The sequence below is a fragment of the Rutilus rutilus genome, assembly GCF_951802725.1.
Source record: "Rutilus rutilus genome assembly, chromosome: 3".
Classification (NCBI taxonomy): domain Eukaryota; kingdom Metazoa; phylum Chordata; class Actinopteri; order Cypriniformes; family Leuciscidae; genus Rutilus; species Rutilus rutilus.
This window is the reverse complement of record NC_140211.1, coordinates 29703981-29726631: the sequence shown is the minus strand read 5'-3', so window position 1 is coordinate 29726631 and position 22651 is coordinate 29703981. Positions and strand designations below refer to the sequence as shown.

Sequence of the window (22651 nt, the reverse complement as noted above, 5' to 3'; positions counted from 1 at the left end):
CAATTTAACTAGTTTTAATTAATCGACAAATGATACCATATATGTCTAAAAGAAGTATAAAATAAAATGTTCTATATTAAATACAAATTTAACGTTGTTCTGAGAAACTTTTTCTTAACACATTTCCTTCAGTTGAGTAATGACACGACCCAGCTATTGATTTTTATAGTAAATAAATGTATTTTATTTCTTAATGTTGTTTCTGCGGAGCTTTAGAGATGAATAATACGGCTCTCAGTCTCAGGGCTTGTTGTGTTGTGTGCGGGCAGTGCTCGTCATCATGAGGCGGAACAGCAGGAGCAGCAGTCACATGACACGACACACTCACAGGGGGGTCATCCAGTGTTTCCTCTAACATATCTGATAATCATGGTAAGATATTAGGATCATCGTATGCATAGACTGTCTGTTGGATTCTTTGTATGTTCCGTTATGTTGTTTATAGCTGTCATAGTGTCAGAGAGGCACTGATATCTCTTGACTGGCTGTTTTGCGTCTGTGAAGATAGCCGTTAGCATTAGCGATTGAGATGCGGAGGCCTACATACACCTAATTATTCTCGTTTATTTCTTCTGTCTTGTTTTATTCTTCCAGCGATTTAACATTCTCCCTGCAGGTGTAGTGAACTTGCAGCCATCATGGTTTGCTGTCATTACAATCCACAGGTTTTCAACAAAATAGGCTAATTTGAACTGCTAATCCACTAGCATTAGCCTTGTTACTTCATTACAGTTATGTTTATATAGGCATTTTTGCTTTTTTATTTTATTGTAATCAGATATCTAAGATACGTTTATATACAGCTTTTTTTCTTGCATGCGCATTACATATAGTTGAATAATAGTTATGGTTTTAGTGTGCATAACATAAGCTTCAGTTTATGCTATTTGGTCACGGTTTCATTCATTCAGTTCGAACCAGATCATAATATCTTATGCTTACTGGTAATCATAACTCTTTTAAAATTGCTCTTCATGTCAAGTGTAACTGTTTGTTACTGTCACTAACGATGGGTCGTTTGGGCTTAAAAGGAAATGGAGAGATGGCCGTAGATTGTTGATTCCCAGCCCGCAGGCCACTGACACTTCAGTTATGCGGTTATTTATGCACTGGCAATCTCATTTACAGACATTTATTAGACACATTAACATATTAATATAGCGTCACTGTTTCAATTCTTGAAGTTATACAGTTTCTTTCTGAACTTTTATTAGCAAAAATGTGCCATATGACAATTGAGCTGTATTAGGCATGCCAATTAAAACAGTAACAGCAATGTTCTGCATATGATTATGCTGTTATAATTCACATACTACATTTTTAAACCTTATTTTTCATTTCAATTAATTTACAATTATGCACTTTTTTGTGACTGTGGTTTTGTGACTATTTCTAGAATATTTGTACCTTGAAAAATACATTTGTTGTCATGCCGCGGGACAAATTAATTGAAATATACAAGGCTAGAATGTGATCACCTAAATGACCTGCTACAGCACTTGAAATTAAACTTTAGAACGACATGCAAGACATTGAAGAAAGACATGCATAATGTTACAAAATATTTCTATTTCAATTAAATGCTGTTTTGAACTTTGTATCTTTCAAAGAATTTTGAAAAAAAATGTATCACGGTTTCCACTAAAATATTAAGCAGCACAACCGGTGTCAACATTGGTAATAATAAGAAATGTTGGTCACACTTATATTAATAATTTGATACAATGATCTTATTGTGTACATTTTGACATCGTACTTAAATCAAATAAAAAATACCTTCATGTAATTATAGCTGTAAAAATGTCTGTAATTACATCTATAATTACACTGTTAACCCACCCTTAAACCTTACCCGTATCCCGCAGGAAACAGGTTCTGGAATACAACATGAACACAATAAGTACACTGTACCAATTTATTTTTAAATGCAAGTACATAAAAGTTAAAGACACCTAATATAAAGTGTGACCGACATGATCATTGAGCACCAAATCAACATAATGGAATGATTTCTGAAGGATCATGTGACACTGAAAATTCAGCTCTGCCATCACAGAAATGAATTGCATTTTAAAATAGAAAATAGTTATTTTAAATTGTAATAATATTTCCTTCTGAACATAAATGTAAATGTAATGGTTATGTAAATATAGTATACCATCTAAAGTTTAGATGCGCTTAACTGAATTTGTTTTTCGTGATCTTAAAACACTTTTGATCTGAACGTTCCAATGCTTGAAAGTAGTTTTGAAAGCAAACATTTTTTCTTAAATAGATGAGCTGGACGACTACTGCTTTTTAAAACAAAACAAAAAAATACTGGGTGCACCTATTAAAGTTAATAATGAGATATTCTAAGATGTAGACAGTGGTAGTAATTTTGTATCCAAGCTTTTGACTGGAGAGACGTACAAATGTTGCTAAAATTTTGAGGTTTTGCCAAAACCTATTTTGAATCATTTAAAGGTAGGAGACATCACATCCTAGTTTGATTGTTTGACTGCACTTGTTTATTCCAGCCGACCACACAGCAGTCACCCCAGGATGAGCAGGAGAAGCTGTTGGATGAAGCTGTGCAGGCAGTCAAGGTTCAGTCATTTCAAATGAAGCGCTGTCTGGTGAGTTAAGTACATGCAAGATTAATTTACAACACGCTGCTAACCTGCATCCCAAGGCCATAGCAGTGTGATGTCTCTTGGTTTGAACAAATTGGAAAATAAAACATGATTTTATTTATAGGCAGCTTAAGGTGTTTCTCATGGCAGTTTGAAAGCTTCGCCCTTAATCTCTGTTTATGAGCATTTATATTCCTTCATCCAGGACAAGAACAAGCTGATGGATGCACTGAAACATGCCTCAAATATGTTGGGGGAGTTGAGGACTTCTATGCTTTCTCCCAAGAGCTACTACGAACTCTGTATGTTTTTTCATTGCATTATGTTCTTAATTCGAACAGAACACATTTGCACCCTTGAGTTTACCAGTAAGAATGTGTTAAAGAAGTGTTAAAGAACGGTGTTCTGTTTTGTAATTTCTTTTTAACAGCTGCTATACACTATATGTTATCTATCAAGGTTTCATTTGATTATTGTGCTTGTAGACATGGCCATCTCAGATGAGCTGCATTACCTGGAGGTCTATTTGACAGATGAGTTCGCCAAAGGCCGCAAGGTGGCTGACCTCTATGAGCTTGTTCAATATGCAGGGAACATCATCCCTAGACTGTGAGTATATTAGTAAATCTCCCCAGTTAGTGCAACTGTAAAACATTTTCAAGATTTTGCCATTTTAGTCACATTGTAACAATGTAACTAAAATAAAATTGCCAATAGAGCAATCTGAATCCATTTGGTGATCTTAATGAGATCAAGAAATTATTAAGAATTGAATGAGTACACTTTGCTGTTCAATATTTGCCGCTCATTCAATTTTCTCCCGCATGTTCTCCCTTGTTCTCTCTTTCCCACACTCGCTCCTTTTTAGCTTGCCCAATTGTACCACCAGCTGTTTATCAGTGCCTTCACTTGTTGAGTTAGTAGCAAGTCAATACTTAATCTAACATCTTGACTCCCTTCATTCGTTCTTTCTTAATAGCACAGAAAGCTTAAAGGAACCGTATGTAAGAAATGTATTTCAATTAATCATAAAATGGCCCTGATATGTCACTAGACATTAAAGGTGCCCTTGCATGGAATATTTTATTATTTTAGAATCTTTCCTAGGGTGTCCTTATAATGTTAGTATGTGTTTTAGATCAAAATTTGTTATAATTTAGAAATAAAAGGCATTTTTCCTAGCCTGATTTTAGCCTGATTTTTGAACACTCTGTTTGAAGGGGCGTGTCTGTGTGAGACTTCAGTGTAAACGCCCACTGCTGTAATTGGCTGCTGTGAGACTTCAGTGTAAGCCCGTTGATCAAGTGAATGAAGATCTTATCATTGCAACGCAGTTTCTGCACTCTCACTAATGATTTCACCAATGCAAACATGATGTACGTACAGTAAGAGCTTCGTTGTGCAGTGTAACAGCGTCATTGATTTCATAACGAGTTTTGGCAAGTGTCCAGATAAACTCGCGCTGTGTGATTGACAGCCTGGAAAGGGATTGTTCTTTGATGCTATCTGTATATTAATCACAGTTTAAGTAAGATTATTTTCATCCTACTAAGAGAAACGACGTGAAGTTGATCGTTTAGTCACTGGCTTGATTTACTGATGCATAAACAGTATTGAACGACTTTGAGAGAAAGATTATCTGTCTGAACTTGAACAATTACACATCAGACATTCACATAACCCACTGGTTCTTCAGAGGCTCAGATGAAGGAACTAAAAAAATACCTTTGTGTTCAAATTTGTCCAAACACCGAGCAACTGCCATGCTTCGCTCGTTTGCAAGCCATGATGTCTCTCGAAGAAAAATGATTCGGACGATGATTCGGCTGTGCAGTTCCGCCTGGCCTTGAACATGGGCTGGCATATCCAAATTTTTGGAGGCGTACATATTAATGATCCCGACTGTTGCGTCACAGTCGGTGTTATGTGGAGATTCGCCTGTTTTTCAGAGGTGTTTTTCAAAAACGAGATTTAAATAAGAAGGAGAAAACAATGGTGTTTGAGACTCACTGTATGTCATGTCCATGTACTGAACTCTTGTTATTTAACTATGCCAAGATAAATTCAATTTCAAATTCTAGGGCACCTTTAAGAAATCATGTTCATTTCAAATACTTATATCACTGACAACAGTAGTCCGGCCAGGATATTGTCATTTAAAAGTGAAGTTGCAGCCCTCAACTGATGTTGATGTTGTCATGTTGTGTTTTGGCCTGATGCCCCACCCTCCACCTATCTACCAATCACGAAGTCAGTAGGGTTTCGGCATCCGGGTTGCCAGCTCTGCTCTAGTTACCACAGCTGCAGCTACAAACGTGTCGGATAAAAAATGTCTAACGTTACGAAACCTAAAAGACCTCGTTATGAATCCGAAATACGCAAAACATCTCTCATGAAGCATAAACATAATTAACAGGAAAAAAAACGTACTGTGTAGGACTCGTCACTTGCCATTGGAAGCTCCTTGTAGCAGCCTACGTTCCTGCTGGATCCTGCAGCCTATCTGGCAACCTCGGGTCAGGGGGGAGGGGGAGGGGATACACCGCTCTACAGTAATTTGAAAGTGATTGCAGTACCAGTTTTGGCCACAATCTTACATACGGTTCCTTTAAAGATTAGATTTGCATGGGATGCTGATTCATTCAGTGTAAAGGAAGGGACAATTACTCATAATGTTATAGTATTATAATATTTTAGTCACCATTATAACATATTTCCAAAAGCTACTAATTTTTACTGAAAAGTTTAAACTGAGGACAGACTGTAAATGAATGAGTGATATTGATATTTGTGCTAATGACAAGTGCAGTTAATAATGTAATAAATGTTCATGAGTGTGTAAATATTGTATTGCATGATCTTGCCGTGTGGTCCTGTAGTTTAAAGACTCCACGTGACGTGGGATTGCTTACATTGCGCCTGCCTCTTGTCTTGTAAGACATCATGTAATTGGGGAAACCCATTAATGATGCGCTCAGCTCAATCAGTCTTAGATTTAATCTAGTTTTAAAAAATAGGATTTAGTGTTGATGATGGTACTGAAATGTCTAACTTTGATACAATTCCTTGAAAAATATAGATATTTGATACTATTTTAGAAAGATAACATAATTTACTTTTGATCAGTCTTTTCTTATGAATATTATTTTATTCAATTGAATCTCTGTTGTCTTAGATTCCTCAGGCTCTGAGGTGGATTATTTAATAATAATAAATTACTAATATATTATAATTATTTCTAAGACAAAAATGGATTACTATTGTAATACAGCTGCACTGGAGCAGTACATTTAGCTTTGTTTGAATGTGAGCATGTGGATGGGAGAGAGAAAAATAAGATGAGGATGCGACTGAGAGCACAGATGGAAAGCTCCTTCATTGACTGTTTATCTTTAATGAGGAAGTATGTGCTGAAACAGATTGGTGGAGTGCATCTGTTTGAAGAAAAAACTAAAACCTTCAGAGAAAGGCCTATTTTAAACCGCATAGACAAAAAATGCTTAAGCAAAAGCAACCAGTGTTCATTCTGACAGTAAATTTTGATTTAGTTTTGGCATCTGAATTGTTTTAGTTTTAGTCGGCTTGATATCTTACGATTTTATTAGATTAAATCTAGATTAGATCAGCCAGTAAATAAGAAACAAAACAAATAAACACTATAGAACAGAACTCTACCTGCTTTAAGCTTGTCATGTAGGTCTAACAGTAGTATTTAGGTAAGAAATACTACCTACAGAAATGTATTAATTTCTTGTGTAAATTGGTAAAACACGTGCAAATGCATGATCAACTTTTTGTCCTGGGCCATAGTGCAGTCCTCATCGTCAAGCCCTGTATTAGATTGTCGTTCCACACAGTTTACAAATGGTCTTGCTTTCCTTTAAATCAAATGTGAAATGTATCCATATGTCTGTTCTTCTCTTTTTTGTAAATGTTTTATAAGACATGCAGCAAGTGTATGCTATTAACCCACCGGGTAGATCACTATGTTGCATTCATATATGTGCACCTAACCTCCCTACAGGGTCAAAAATGTAGGAGCACCTTAATTTAAGATAAATGTTTTTTTTATTATTATTTGATTACATCACATGAGTAAATCATATTTTTAAATATATTCAAACAGAAAACAGTTATTTTAAATTGTAATAATATTTCACAATATTGCTGTTAAACAAATGCATCCTTGGTGAGCATAAGAGACTTATTTTGAAAACATAAAAAATCTTACCGATCCCAAAATTTTGAATGGCAGTGTATACATTACACACACATATTACATATTATGTAAACAAAGACTTTTATGTTAGATGCGATTAATCGATTTGACAGCACTAGTTATAATCAATGAAGTTGTCTACACTACACAATGGATTTACATCATGTCTACACTTTGTTTGTTTTATTGAGAGGATTCGCTATCGTGCAGAACTCAGCACTGGACAAAAACTCCTGCATTTTGAGCGATGAGTTGATTCTGACTAATATAAACACCTCTGATTGGCCATTGCGTTCAAGAAATCTGGTGTTCCTTAATATTTGTGTTTCAGTCGCACGCAGTAATTTTCAGTTGCACGGTAGAGCCCTGCTCTCTAAAACACAAAGATTCATTCTGATTGAATCTCTTCCTATCTGCCCTCCCTAACATTTTCGTCTCATTCTTATTTGCTGATGAAAAAGTCAATAGATTTTGTTATTTTTTTTATCAAAAACTAGTTTTAGTTATCGTCTCGGTTTTGTGAAAAAATGTAATTGACGAAAACTGACATATTATACGTCACCAAACTTAGCCAACAGTTTCTACCAAATAACAACTCCGAGTTTATACAGTTAACTTTTTTTTTATACAGAAAAGTGATTGCTGGGTTGCTCCACTGAGTGTGTCTTTTAATAACTGTCATCAGGAGTTGGCCATCATTGGTATATAGGCAGCATAGGTCGCTGACACTCACGTACAGTGAAATGTGCACTCCAGTTCTGACTCAACTGCGGCCTTTTCATGGCATTGTGCCCGCTATCAGTTCTGCCCACACCTCTCATTAAAGGAATTGTGATCTAGTTGATAACTTATTATTAAGCAGCATTCAGTGCTTCTCTGCCTCCTCTTATTTCACTTTGCTATCTTTCTATATGGACTGCACTATTGAAGTGGTCTCTCTCTCTTAAATTAAAGTCTCTTAGCCTGCTGGATCTTTTCAAAAAAGTCAAGCTAGGTAACAGAAATGGTCTGAAATGTTTATAGGGTCTTGAATTCATTGATGAAGGACAGAAGACTCTTCTGTAAAGACAGATGCCTTCTGCCAGGTTAAAGGAGAACTCCGGTAAATTTTAACATTGAGCTCATTTTTTTGTACATTTGGAGTGCTGTCAGTACAGAGAACAACGACAAAAATCGGTGTTGCCTACACTGTGTTATCCTCTTTTTAAAATTTGCACCCTGTTGACTTCAATGGGGCAAGTTTTAAACCTGCTTTTAGCCTCTTAACATCCTTGATGTGTCATTACAAGTGCCCAGCCATGTGAGTGATTCCTTCGGAGTGATCACGGGTGAATCTGACTGCAGTAGATGTGAAAGATATTAATAAAAATGATGTTTATTCAGCCAGCGCACATACCTGTATTTACATCCTGTTTTCGGTCGAAGTCCACAGTAATCGATTGTCGAGTTCACGCGCATAGGTTTAGTATTTATGATCACGCGCGTGAACTCGACAATCGACTACAGTGGACTTCGACCGAAAACAGGATGTAAATACAGGTATGTGCGCTGGCTGAATAAACATCATTTTTATTAATATCTTTCACATCTACTGCAGTCAGATTCACCCGCGTTCACTCCGAAGGAATCACTCACATGACCTGTGCACTTGTAATGACACATCAAGGATGTTAAGAGGCTAAAAGCAGGTTTAAAACTTGCCCCATTGAAGTCAACAGGGTGCAAATTTTAAAAAGAGGATAACACAGTGTAGGCAACACCGATTTTTGTCGTTGTTCTCTGTACTGACAGCACTCCAAATGTACAAAAAAATGAGCTCAATGTTAAAATTGACCGGAGTTCACCTTTAACTAGGCCTTGAGATAAATGGGCAGAGCTAAATGTATGTAAATTACATCATGCCATCAGTGGCACTTTGTCATTGTCATTCAGAGCTTGTTTTTGTCAAGTGGGCATGAGAATCAATAATCAACTTTTGAGCGTGTGCCATTTCACGGTAAATGCTCTGATTCAGATTCTGTTTTTCTGGTGCTATAGACCAGGATTGGGGGTCCAACTTACAGTGTAGCCCATCCAAATGGTTCAATGGGTGTTTTTAATTGTTGTCTGCAGTTTTACAGCTGTGTGAGCTGATGGGGATAATCAAACATTCTCTGCTAATCTGACATTCATTCTGGTGGAATCAGTTCATTCTGAAAGGTCTGAAAATCAGCAAATCGGTTCAGCCTAAATAGCTCACCCTCTGAAATGTAGCATGGGAAAGCCTGATTAATAGGCTAATTTAATAGGTTTGCTCATATAAATGAACAGATTAAAAAAGCGATTCATTAAATATAGCTTTTTTTTTTTGTTAATTTGTATTGTTACATGTTAATTTATATATAATTCAATATTATTCTTCTGTGAAGGAATTTAACAAAAACCTCTATGTAAGAACCATAATTAAGTATCATTTTATTTGCCTTTTTTGTATTTTATATCCTGCATTGAACGTTTTTAACGGACCTTGCAACAGCTGCGGTTTGTTAATGGCTAAAATCAGCCTTCTGAGACTATTGAAAGCCATCAAAAGGAAATCCTAAAAATGTATCAGGATTTAAAAAGGAAACCTTTCCCTGCCCTAATCACCATTAATTCAGTTCATCTGAATGTAATGATGTGGTAGTAACTTATTTTTTTTTAATTTGTATTAAATTAATTTGTATTTCCTCTAAACATGCTGGTACTTTTACAAACGTACTACATCCAAATGGTAATTACTCTGCACAGACAGAATTCAAAGACCAAAGTATAGCTAAATAAATCATGCTTAAATCATCTGAATTCAGTCAGACCCTCAAAAACAGGCAGATGTCTTATTTCATTTTACATCGCTTGTGTTGCAAAAGACTGTTCTGATAAATGCTGCATATAGTACTGTTGTTTATTTTTTTATCTACTTTTTATAGTCAGTGATTCATATTGGCCATTAACTTATTGTCCAATCCCTCTGTCTTACTTCCCAGGTACCTGTTGATAACTGTTGGAGTGGTGTACGTTCGTTCTTTCCCACAATCCCGCAAAGACATACTGAAGGATCTGGTGGAAATGTGTCGTGGAGTGCAGCATCCACTCCGGGGCTTGTTCCTCAGGAACTACCTGTTGCAGTGCACGCGCAACATCTTGCCTGATGATGGAGAGCAGGCTGAGTACGACACTCCGTATCTAATGGCTGTGATTGCACCTCAAGTACCCCTGAGTGTTGTGACTCCCACTGAGCAATTTAAATGATACCGTAGTATAATCCCACGTGCAATATTACAATTTAATCCATTGCTAGGAAAGGCTTATTTTCCCACAATCAGTGCTTACGGAGCACTTAGACAGCTTTTGACAAAATGAATCACTAGAAAATCTCATTATCTGCTAAGGATTGAATGACTAACCAATGTGGTTTCCTGTTTGATTTAGGGAAGAGATGACCGGAGACATTAATGACTCCATTGACTTTGTCCTGCTAAATTTTGCCGAGATGAATAAACTGTGGGTGCGGATGCAGCATCAGGGACACAGTAGGGACCGAGAAAAGAGAGAGAAGGAGAGGCAAGAGCTGCGTATCCTTGTAGGGACTAATCTGGTCCGACTGAGCCAGCTGGAAGGCGTCAATGTGGAAAAGTACAAACAGGTGTGTTTCATTTTCAGTCCTCCAGTGCAGATTAATGATCTTTCTACAAAAAACCCATAGGGCTCTTTTAAAGGTTTAAACCGGTGTATCAAAATTAAATTTAATCTTGATTACCTGTTTATTTGTGGCAAACACTGGGAACCTCAAGCTAGCACTTTGCATAATCACTGGGGAAAAGAGCCAATGATGGCATGACAACTGCATAAGAGTTTACAGCATCTTTTGAAAGCTGTTTGTTAAAGCACTCGATGTTCACGTTCATGAATTAACAATGTGATGGACTCAATTTGGTCTCATTTGATTTTTAAATTCAAGCACCCATACATATGCATCACACTGTGTGTGCAAAGCAGCTTGTTAGATGTACTTAAAGCTATTTAATCAGAGGTAAAAGAACATTTTTAGCTAAATTAATGCAGTGCTGTGCACAAGACCAAACAATAGCAAACCCAAACTTTGAATACTAGTGTATGGCAGGGCCGTTTCTGTCTTCGGGAGCGAGATTTATAAGACCCCCTGAAGCACGTGGTGGGTTTAGTGGGGGGTAATTGAGGATGAGTGAGGGAAAGTCACGTGAGAAGAGGCAATGCCTCCATCGCTCTATGATTGGATATGATGAGTTTGTGCGATAAATCCCGCCTCTCGAATGAACAAAATGCTGACTTTTAATGGGAAGACTAATTCAAACGTAAACAACTCAGCCATTTTGATATCACCACTTTGTCACATCTAAATTAATCTTGAAATGGACTGAAAACGTGATGACTGTAGGGGTTTTTAGTGAGCAATCAGCTTGGTGAAATTAAAGCTTAAAAATGTACATAAAAAAATGCAATATTGCTGTATACTGTAGGCAGAATTTTGTAGACTTGTGCTGTGATTTGCAGTTATCTTGTTTGCAAAAGAATTTGGCAGCACTAACTTGGCATACAGTAAATATGTGTCGCCTCCACTCAGATCGTGCTGTCTGGGATCTTGGAGCAGGTGGTGAACTGTAGAGACCCTCTAGCACAGGAATACCTCATGGAGTGCATCATACAGGTACAGAAATACCACACAATCACTCATCATCATGTTGTACTTGACTGAGGGAGTCTGTCTTTGAACATGCTCTCCTTGGTTTCAAGTAGTAGGTGCAGGCATGTCAAATTTAATGCACTCACAATTTTGTCTGCACTTTATTTTTCTGCAGGTTTTTCCAGATGAGTTCCACCTGCAGACATTGAACCCTTTCCTTCGCTCCTGTGCCGAGCTGCACCAAAACGTGAACGTCAAGAACATCATCATTGCTCTTATTGACAGGTGGCTTGTTGTTCCACTCATTCACTGTTAAGCTCTGACAGATGCCTATTATTGACATACATGATCTGTTCTTTCAAGTAAATGCCATTTTATTTGTTATACAATGCAAAGAAATTCATACATTTTAGCATGGCTAAACTTTACAAACACGATTTGAGCCCTCCTTATTTTATTGTTGCCTCATCCCACAGGTTGGCCTTGTTTGCTCACAGAGAAGATGGGCCTGGAATCCCTGCTGAAATAAAGCTGTTTGATATCTTCTCACAGCAAGTGGCAACTGTCATACAGGTATGCTTTGGCTTTATTAAAATATTGAGTCATTTATTAAAATCACTAGCTCAAATATAAATGTTTAATGTTGCCATCTTTAATTTTTTCCCCATCAGTCTCGTCAGGACATGCCATCTGAAGATGTTGTTTCACTCCAAGTGTCTCTCATCAATCTGGCCATGAAGTGCTATCCTGAGCGTGTGGACTATGTGGATAAAGTGTTGGAAAGTACTGTGGAGATTTTCAACAAACTCAACCTGGAACAGTGAGTATTAGTTACACTGTTTTTCTCACACCATTTGGCAGATCAGCACATGGTCCAAGTAACACCCACTCTCTTTACCACAGCTAGTGTGTTGCTGGATGATTGTAGTGCTCGATTTCTGTATTTAGTCCCATTTTGCATCTAAGGAACTTACTTGGGGACATGCCTATAAGACCTAATTATGCTGATCCTTTATTTATATTTCAGTTGTTGCTTCCCTGCACATAGTCACTGTGTTGGTGGTAATAAATGAATAAATATATGCAAGGAAGATAGGACCAATTGAAAATATTGCAATGTCATTTTTGGTTACTGTTTTTATCTAGATTACATTTTGACCATTTGACCAAAGGCTGAAAGCTTGATTTTATCAATACTAACATCATTATAATAATAATAATATCAATCATAAAATAAATCCATTGTATTCTAGTGGATTTCCAAAGGATAAATAATTATTCACCCATTTTCTCTTGCGTTAGTGAAAGAACAGTCTGTGTTAGTGTTGCACGATATACCGGCACTAGAATGGTATTGCGATACCCTGCTATTAAAAATTGTACGGTTTCACATTTTATCAGTACCGGTACTTGACAGCATTCTTAATAAGAGCCGTAATTCATAATTTGTGTCAATGTGTGTGCAGAGCGCTGCTTCCATTCCCTGCAGGGAGTATAATATACATGCGCAGCGCATGAGAAAATAAAGCGTGGGCTGTGTTTGAGTTATCAATAAGCCTCGAAAAAGAGCTCAAAGCGCTACTTGCACTGCCAGGCTCAGACCTGAAGCGTGTGCACAGAAAGCTGTCTTTCAGACACTGATATCGCGAATTCAGTTCTCTTTCATGGATTATTGTGCTTGACTGGAGAAAAATATATTAAAATGCAAGTCCTGGCGAGTATCAGCGCAAAAACCAGTCGGGTATGTCTTAAGTGAACGTAAACAGTTAAGAAAGAAATCAGGTGTGTTCCAATGTGTTTGATCCGTGCGTCAGCTCTTAAAGTGACAGCAGCCTAATAAACCTCACCCAATGCTTTACTGAATAACTTTTAATCTATTTATTAAGAATCTGTGTAAATTAATTTATAGAGTGAAGACAATGCAGTGCTTTTTTAAACATTTATTTAATTTCTTTCTGCTACTGTTAAGTGGTGCAGGTATGACATCACTTCGCAGGCCAACCAGCAGTTAGCATCACACTGATTCCCTTAAACACCCAATAGGATTTCCCCATAGGTTTTTGGATTATCGCAAAAAACAAGCTCTGTGATCAACAAAAGTTAAGATTACACATTTTGTCCATCAAGATTATTATCACAGATGAACACAACTTTTATGAATTTTGAAGCCTAAATGCAGTCGCCAGAAGTAAAAAACTAAAGGAAGGCTATAAACGAAATACACCACGGTCCCACAACTTCAGCGTCACCTACACTAAGCTTCCAACAACTCTCTCGGTTTTTATCTAAAAAACATTTTCCCAGAATGTTTGAGTTAGAATAGTTTATAAGAGCACGTTATAAGCATAACAATGCTGTAAAAGCGGAGTTCACCTGTTCGGCATGATGGCATTTAATGTCGCTAACAGCCTTAGTAGTCCCATTTAGCCACTTGTTAGCAACCGCCTTTTTTAGACTCATAACAGATTAACTCTTTCCCTGCCAAGGTTTTTTTTTTTTTTTTTTTTTTGCCTGCCTCTGCCAGCGTTTTTGACCATTTTCACAATTTAAATTTTTTTTTTTTATGAATATCTGAACATACTGAACATACAAAAGAAAGAACAGACCCTCTGATTTTAAACGAAAAAAATCTTTTATTCTAGATTCATGCATTCTTTTTTTTTTTTTTTTTTCAACACTTTATCAATGTAAGTTTCATAAATAAAGCAACATTTTGAGCAAAACCATGAAAAAAATCATGTTTTTGTCACAAAAAGACTACATCCAGATCAGATTCAGAAAGAATCTTCAAATGATTGAAAGAAAGATAAGATAGTTCATCAACACCCCTAATGCTTCACAGTCCTATAGCTCGTCCTGGGTCGAGATTTCATTCAGTAACATAAGGCAGTTTTGATTTATATGCTGTTTATTGTTGATGATCGCGTTATTTTACAGAGATTCAGTACTCGTTCACGAGATGTGTAATAGTGCCCCCTAACAGTGAAAACATGGAAAGCCGGAAATTTCCGTCAATGGCGGGGAAAGAGTAAAAAAATAAAAAAATAAGTGGGGTAATACTGATGTATTTTATGTCGTAGAATAAAACGTGAAAGTATCTTGAGCTTGTTCATCACAGACCTTATTTCAGCCATTTAACCAAAAACCCCATTGACTTCGAGACGATGGAACCGGAAGTGCTAACATGCTAACTCGCTAACTCGTTTCTGCGTTTTGGCCTACAAATTTGCGTCACCCCTGCACCACTCGATACATCTACTGTAGCCTACCTGAAAAAATTAAAGCAGTTTATTTCATTTGTATTTTTCTTAAATGTATTTGTCATATTGACTGTAATTTGCATCACAATAGATAACAAATATTGAATAGGGTCTGTGCACTGTTTTTCAGGCAGAAATAATTGCAGATGTTTAATATTAGGGTTTTTGAAGAATATTAGAATACAGTAACACAGTATTATAGTGAGCACTTCAGGTTTTTTTCCTAAAATATCATGGATAGCAGTTAAAGCACCTTGATCAAAGAACATGCAGATATTACATTTAAATGTCGCTATAAAATGTTTCTTTGCTGTCTTTGTAATATATTAAAAATAACTTGGGCAAATGCTTTTTTTTTTTTTTTTTTTGACGTCCAAAATCTTATCAGATACCCAGCAATTTTGAGGGTGGATGGGAAGCCACGTAGACATGATGACTCACTGTTTGCAATCCCAGCACAGGTCAATCATGCTAAAGGCTGGTATTTGTGACAAGCTGCCACTTCAGCAGATATCTTTGATATGTTGTGGTAATAATGTTCCACATTTGTAATGTCATTCCTGAAATCTTACTAATTAAGTTTTGTAAATGCTGGATTTATTTATAAGGATGAATTGTTTCGCCCTCTTCAACATTTTGGTGTCATTTTGGCACATACCGGTAGCTATACTATGTTGCCTTGGTTATACAAAGGCCTAGCTATGTGTTTTGTTTTTTGTTTTTTTGTTTTTAACAAACCACCTGCCTTTCAAAATACAGATGACCACAGTTGTAAAGTCAATCGTTACTACATCATTGTACCTGCTTCTGTGAGTTAATATTTGATGTCTTCGCGTCTTTCTGTGCAGCATTGCCACCAGCAGCGCGGTGTCTAAAGAGCTGACCAGGCTCCTAAAGATCCCCGTGGACACGTACAACAACATCCTCACTGTACTCCAGCTCAAGCACTTCCCACCTCTCTTCGAGTACTTCGATTATGAGTCACGCAAAAGCATGAGCTGCTACGTGCTGAGCAACATTCTGGACTACAACACCACCATAGTGGCCCAAGATCAGGTTTATATCACATTCAATACTTTTGGCAGTTGTGGTTGTTGGCTGTCAAGCTGATGTTTTTGCATGTTTCAAACAAAGTCCCTGTACAGTGGTAATAGAAAGTTTGTGAGCCCTGCTAAGAATGTTTTTTATCTTTACCCACTGTAAAGTACATCGACTTGCACTGCCGCACAGACGTTTGGGGTCTGTAAGATTTGTAAAAGAAGTCTCATGCTCACCAAGACTGCATTTACTTGATCAAAAACACAGTAAAAACATTAATATTGTGAAATTTTATTACAATTTTATTTTTATATTTTATTTTAATATCTTTTTTTAATGTAATATATTCCTGTGATACAAAGCTGAATTTTCAGCAGCCATTACTCCAGTCTTCAGTGCAATGATCCTTCAGAAATCATTATGCTGATTTGCTGCTCAAGAAACATTTTGTATTATTATCAATGTTGAAAACTGCAGTAGTTGTGCTGCTCATTATTTTAGTGGAAACCATGATTCATGGTTTTCAGGATACTTTGATGAATAGAATTTTTATTTTTTTTAAACAGCAGCTTATTTGAAAATAGACATAGTTTGTAACATTGTAAATGTCTTTACTGTCACTTTTGGTCAATTTAATGCATTCTTGATGAATACAAATAATCATTTATTGGGGAAAAAAACTTACTGACCCCAAAGTTTTGAACAGTAGTGAACATTTCTATTGGGTTAATGTTGTGTTTAGTTTTTGCCAAATTTAACTCTTCTCATTTAAACCAAAAATAAGTATTTTGGACTCATTTGTCCATAAAACAATTTTCTAATTGTCTTTTGGCTCATCCACATTGTCTTTGCCAAACATTAGGCAGGCAGCAGTGTTCCTTTTGGACAGCAGTGGCGTCCTTCCATGCACTGCACCCTGTTCTTGTTCAGTGTTTGTCTGATGTTGGACTCATGAACACTAACCTTACCAAGCGAGAGTGGCCTGTCGATCCTCAGATGATATCCAGATGAATAGATAATATTAACCTCCTTGAGTATTATGTGTCTTGATTTTGATTTTTGTTAGAGTAACAATGGTTACAGTTACTCGAATTTTCATCTATTTACACTTCTAGTGCACCCAACTTTTTTACAAATAGCTTCGACCTTGTAATGTTTAATCCAAATATAACGACCTGGTGGTGAAAACGACATGCTTCACTCTGGTGACATATGCAGGACTCCTCCAATCATTCAGTCCGCTTAAATACTTACCGCAATCTATACTTTTGAGTGCAACGACCACATTTCAAAATCCAATCAACAACTGATGCATAGAACCAGGTCCCCTCCCTAAAATGTTTTTCTTTTCGATACTCTGTTACACTCAGATGCGTGTCACAATATGGAAGAAAAGATCTGTCGCTACTTCTGTTTCTTCGCAACTATAAAACTTTTCCAGCTTGGGAAGCATTAATAAGATCAGAAATACAAATGACCAAGCCATGGCTGACCTCACAACTGTATGGTGCAGACCAGAGTTTGATAGAGAAGATCAAGGTTTATGTGTTTTCAATAGGGCAGGGCTGCTAAGCTCACATCTGATTTTATTAGATTTAGGAAACATGCTAAGTTCATGTATTTGTTTCTCTGAAAAACAATGCTACAGCCAGTTAATTTACTTTGAAATGTGCGTTCTGTGTCGGAATGTCTGTTTTTGTTTTTGGTCTGTATGATCCTGCCCACTGACAATTTACCCAATAAGTTGCCAGTTGCCGGAAGACTTGCCAGTATTGCAGCCATGGAAGCCAGCAAACAAACTAGGTCAGAGATCGCAGATTCTACCTGACCTAAAAAGCCTTGGCACCTTTCTAAAAATCTCTATGAATCGGAGCATATTAAAACACGGATAAATCAACTCATCAGCTAACGTCTCCTCGACTTCAGTTGTCAATTGCGCTCGCTCCTGCTGCTTGTCCTCAATCTGGGCGTCGAGTCTGAGCAGGAGGGGGCAGGGGAAACAACCCTCTCCAATATTATGAATTTGAACTGCAGTGCCCATTTCAATCCGCTAGCTGTCAATCTTACCTTTAAATTAACAGATGATACTTTATTATATACTTCTCCAACAAAGATATTTACTCTTGGGTCTTTTTAGTCAATAAATAAGTGGAAAGGATCTTCTGATAGAAAGTTTTAATGTTGGTCAAATTTATGCAGATAAACAGGAAATTCTTAAGGGTTCGCAAACTTGCTAATGTTTGTATGTTCTTTTTGAGAATATGAATATGTAACCGATATTTGAGTCAGTTGCTCCTCTAATAGTAAGTGACTGACAGGTTCAGGTGGTTTATTCTCGGTTTCCTCATTTGTTATTACGCTGTGCACCGTGGGTTTAAAGCACTGGAGAGGTTTTTGATTGCTTTTGGCTTTAAATGCCTTTTCATTCTAGCCCAGGGGTTTTCTCCGCCTGCCTTTCTCTACCTTTTCAAAGGTGCTTTGTTTATTCTCCCTATAATCTGTGACTCCTGAGGGAAAGGTCAGCTATGACTCAGACAGGTCTGACCATAGTACCGAGGTAGTAATATATTGATATTCCTGTGTTGGAGAATGTTGGAGCTGCTCTGCCGTTTTCTGAGGTCTGTGCCAAAAAAGCACCATATTTTCACCCACTTGTTTGCTGAGCAGTTGAAAAGAGAGCATGGGTTCGCATGGCTTCAAATGGTTATGTAGTCAGTTTTTAGAAACAGACTTAGAACTCAAAATTGCACAAAATACAAAACAAAATGACTGAATGAAGCCAAGCTGTGATTGAATTATCCAGGTCTGTTCAAAATTGAGAGTGGTATGACTTCAGTCAGATTATAGCATTTACATGACATTTAAAAAAAAAAGACAAATTATTCCTTTAGTCTGACTTAAATCAAACTTAAAGTGCACTAAGTGTTTGCACTTTACAGGGTCAGTAGCTTACTTCTCTTTGCACATTAAGATGGAGAGAAGAAAGTATTTTAAAAATCGAAAAAAACAAACTCTCCAAAGACTTGCTTAAATTGTATAACCTCAATTCAGATCTCTCTCCAAATTCCCAAGTCACTTTTGGTGTATTTTAGAGCCACCCTTTGTTTTTTTCAGGCGTAATCTCATGGCTCTTTCCTTGCAGGTTGATGCAATCCTGAGCCTGGTGTCTACGCTGATCCAGGACCAGCCAGATCAGCCTGCTGAGGATCCTGACCCAGAGGACTTTGCAGAGGAACAGAGTTTAGTGGGCCGCTTCATTCATCTGCTGCATTCAGACGACCCTGACCAGCAGTATCTGGTACGCAGTCTTTCCTCTTTTACTCACTCCTTTCATCATATGACAGAGAAGGGCATTGTTAGACTGTATTCAAAGAAACTATAAAAATGCACTGCTGTCAAGTACTCCTTATTTGTGGAAAAAGTACTGCATGTTTCTTTGATCATTTCCCCAGTGCTGGATCCTAACGAGATATAATCCCCTTGATGGAACATCATAAGCAAATGAATGACAATGTCATGATTGTTTGACATCAGCCAGAACTAGTCTAATTAGCTCCCAGTGAAAGTGGTTTCATTCTGCATTCAATCAGTTGATGAGATCATCTTGCTGCTTAATGAATTATTTAAATCGATTCATCTACTCTCTTTCGTGCCTCCCACAGATTTTAAACACTGCCAGGAAACACTTTGGCGCTGGGGGGAACCAGAGAATTCGACACACTCTTCCCCCACTGGTGTTCGCTGCTTATCATCTGGCCTTCCGTTACAAAGAAAACTCCTCCTCGGTATGTCCCACATTCAACCACGGAACATCCCACTCTGCCATGACATTACCTAAACCAAAGTGCTTGCTTTTGTCTACATGGCAACCTTAAAGGCAGTGTCCTAACTGAATAGGAACTTCATAAAAGCATGATTTAAGAAACTCCTAATTGGCAGCAACTCTGTTGGCGGTCATATACACATGTGACAATAGTGCTCCAGTAGAGCAGGGGTTTTCAAACTTTTTGATGCTCAGGACCCCCATGATGATCCCCTTAATAAAATATAATGGCAGCTATATATTCTCTTGAATCAAGACACATTTATACTGTGTATAACAATATTAACCGTGATAAGAACACAAGAAGTTTATTGTATTGTATTATAACAATACACAAGCAACTTTTTCAGGTTTTGTTTTTATGTAATAGAATAAAGTGAATGTACTGTGATTCAATCGAATGAAATGGCTATGATTGATGTCATGATTTCTGACCAGAACAAAACTTGGTAAAAAAAAATTGGTAACTTTTATTAATTAGGTATTACAGTACGTTAAAATACTGAAGCATAAATGAAGCAAAATACCCAAGCATACTCTAGTTTGAAATATTTTAGTGTTAGCTTGTAGTGCATTGAGGCCCGATATACTCACGGCGAAGTTCTTTTTTGCTCTTTGTTTTGGGGTAAAATGTTTGAAATATGTGAGCAGCATTATAATGTTAGCGAACATCCCGACGCCACCCATACTACTGAGAGCGGTGCTTAGATGAATATGTAAATATTATGTGCTGCTCGCTTTTCTTTTATTAAGATAAACACGCAACAAAAATGACAGCAATGATGAAATAGTGAAGAAAGCATTTGATCATAGCAACAAGAATATGTTTGCACAAACTCTGCTATTTGGCACTCCAGTAAAGTTATGTCACGTTTATTTATATACCGCTTTATACAATAGATTGTTTTAAAGCAAGCAGCTTTACTTACCGTCTTAAACATGAAAAAATAGTGTCAATCTCTCTTTCACTTTTTCAACAATTAAGAAATTAAGAATTACAACTTCATTTTCTACTATACAGCGGCTCTCTAGTATGTTTATGTTTTTAGTTGCGGACGCCCGACCTTGAGGGACTGAGCAGAAGAAATTAGCCAGAGAAGATTTCCATGTCAAAGAAGGCGGAGCCTCAGAGCACACCTATTACGCAATCGCCACGGACCAATTCCTGAGAGAACTTTTCCGGAAAGTTTGCTTTGGCAAGCTGTTTCGAACTCCCGAAACGAACACAAAACTAACTTCGTTTTGGCCTGATTTTGTTCAAAATAATGTCACACCAGTTCGTTCTTCGATTTCGCTTGAAATGTATTGGGGCCTTTACTCTAACTGTGCGTTCACACCGCCGCCGACTTGAGCTTCCAAAGTTACCGGAAGTCATTCATTTTCAATGGAAGCTGGCTTCTCTCAGCTGCAAGGAGCGTCAAATCCATCGGCGTCGCGTTTTGGGCGTTTTGAGCGTCAATCTGAAAGTTCAGAGAACCTCAACTTTATGGTAATGATCTATGACGCGGTTCAGCGGTTCAGCGGCAAGCAGCGGCAAAACGCCAGCAACCAATCAGAATATAGACGTCCTTCGCGCTGGCTGATTCCGGAGAAACATACGATGTAAACTTTCGTTCCTACCAAAACATTAGTTCCGAGAAAATGGAGGAGAAACTGATAATCGCTGTTGCTGGGTTTCCTATCATTTATGACGAAATTTATGACGTTATTTTCATATAGGGACCAGTTACAAAAGAGAGAGAGCCCCGGCCGCGCGCGCGCACTCACTCACCTTAACCGTCTTCAAACAACACGTCTTGCTCGCTCTCCCTCGCGCATATTAATCAAAATAATTTTTTCCCGACCAAATGTGACCAAAACGGTTATAAAAATGCTGTCATTATAAAGGTTTCTAGTGTCAATGTATTGCTTGTTTTTTTTCCTGTTTACATTTCATGGTGTGACACAGACTTCAGAGCGGCCAAAGCGTCAACAAGCGTCAACAAGCTTCTCCGTACTTTTTGACAAGCGTCCTTGACAGGGCGGCCAGAGCTTCTTTGCAGCTCAAGTCGGCGGCGGTGTGAACGTACAGTAATAGAAAATAATTAATAGTTAACTTTAGATTAGATAGGAATTTTTGTATCAATATGATTCAGAATTAAACATTTCGTTTCTCAGTTTTTAGTTTATTTTTATATTCAGGTCGGCAGCTCACTAGATTTGGTAACAAAGCCACTGTGTTTTTTCCTTCAGTTTAATCTCCTATAAATTAAATGCTTTAATCCACATGGCAGGTCAGACATGGCTGTATGTTAGCCAAAAGGTTTTCAGCCTATCTGTTGTGTGCAGGGACTAATGAAATACTAATTATCATTAAATTAATTAAAGCTGCAGTCCGTAACTTTTTTGGGTCAAAAATAATTTCGTCAAATAATCCAAATAATCCAAAATAATAATAAGTACATAACCAGCCAGTGTTCAAAACTATCAGCTTGCCTTAGCTTGATTCAAAACGGTAAGCTCGTAATAATGTTTTTAATTCCAGTGGTACTGGTGGATATTCGTGGGAAATTCAAGCATGTCGTCGTTACGTCACATCTGTACACATAAAGAAGGAGTCTCGGCTAGTAGGCTATATTGCGTGTGAGGATGTTGGAGGTGGAGATTTATAGCATTTTCTCACAGCACTTGATATAATTAAACTTATCAATTTGATGGCGGATCCAGAAAGGTTCAAACGACAATCACTATTGACAACTGGAGATTCACCCGTTGTAAAATGCAAAAGACTTCGGACTTCGGAGTAGCTACAGAAAAAAAGAGACTGCAACCGGCCCATGCGAAAACAAGGATAAATATCGGAAGGGCATTAAATGTATTCACGCAATGCTGATGTTGTTAACATTAACAACTTGAGAACAAAGTATAATTTGCATGGTTTGACGTGATAAGCGATTGTTAGATTTAATCAGCCCGATTTACTGCAATGCTTTTTTCCCTTAGTTGGTCAGAACAACAGTGGATGTTACTTACTTG

At 37.4% G+C, this 22651-nt stretch overlaps 1 protein-coding gene across 1 annotated transcript in view; it reads left to right on the top strand.

The window, feature by feature from the left end:
- The first annotated feature begins 258 nt into the window (after positions 1-258).
- Positions 259-22651, top strand: part of vps35 (VPS35 retromer complex component) — a 31320-nt gene continuing 8927 nt past the window's right edge. The window contains exons 1-13 of the mRNA XM_084404859.1: positions 259-372; positions 2520-2618; positions 2821-2917; positions 3101-3224; positions 9840-10022; positions 10285-10498; positions 11456-11539; positions 11691-11800; positions 11992-12088; positions 12187-12335; positions 15624-15831; positions 18956-19111; positions 19476-19598. Of these exons, the coding sequence (XP_084260985.1) occupies positions 370-372; positions 2520-2618; positions 2821-2917; positions 3101-3224; positions 9840-10022; positions 10285-10498; positions 11456-11539; positions 11691-11800; positions 11992-12088; positions 12187-12335; positions 15624-15831; positions 18956-19111; positions 19476-19598 (1647 nt within the window). The 5' untranslated portion in view covers positions 259-369. The remainder of the gene's footprint in view (positions 373-2519; positions 2619-2820; positions 2918-3100; positions 3225-9839; positions 10023-10284; positions 10499-11455; positions 11540-11690; positions 11801-11991; positions 12089-12186; positions 12336-15623; positions 15832-18955; positions 19112-19475; positions 19599-22651) is intronic.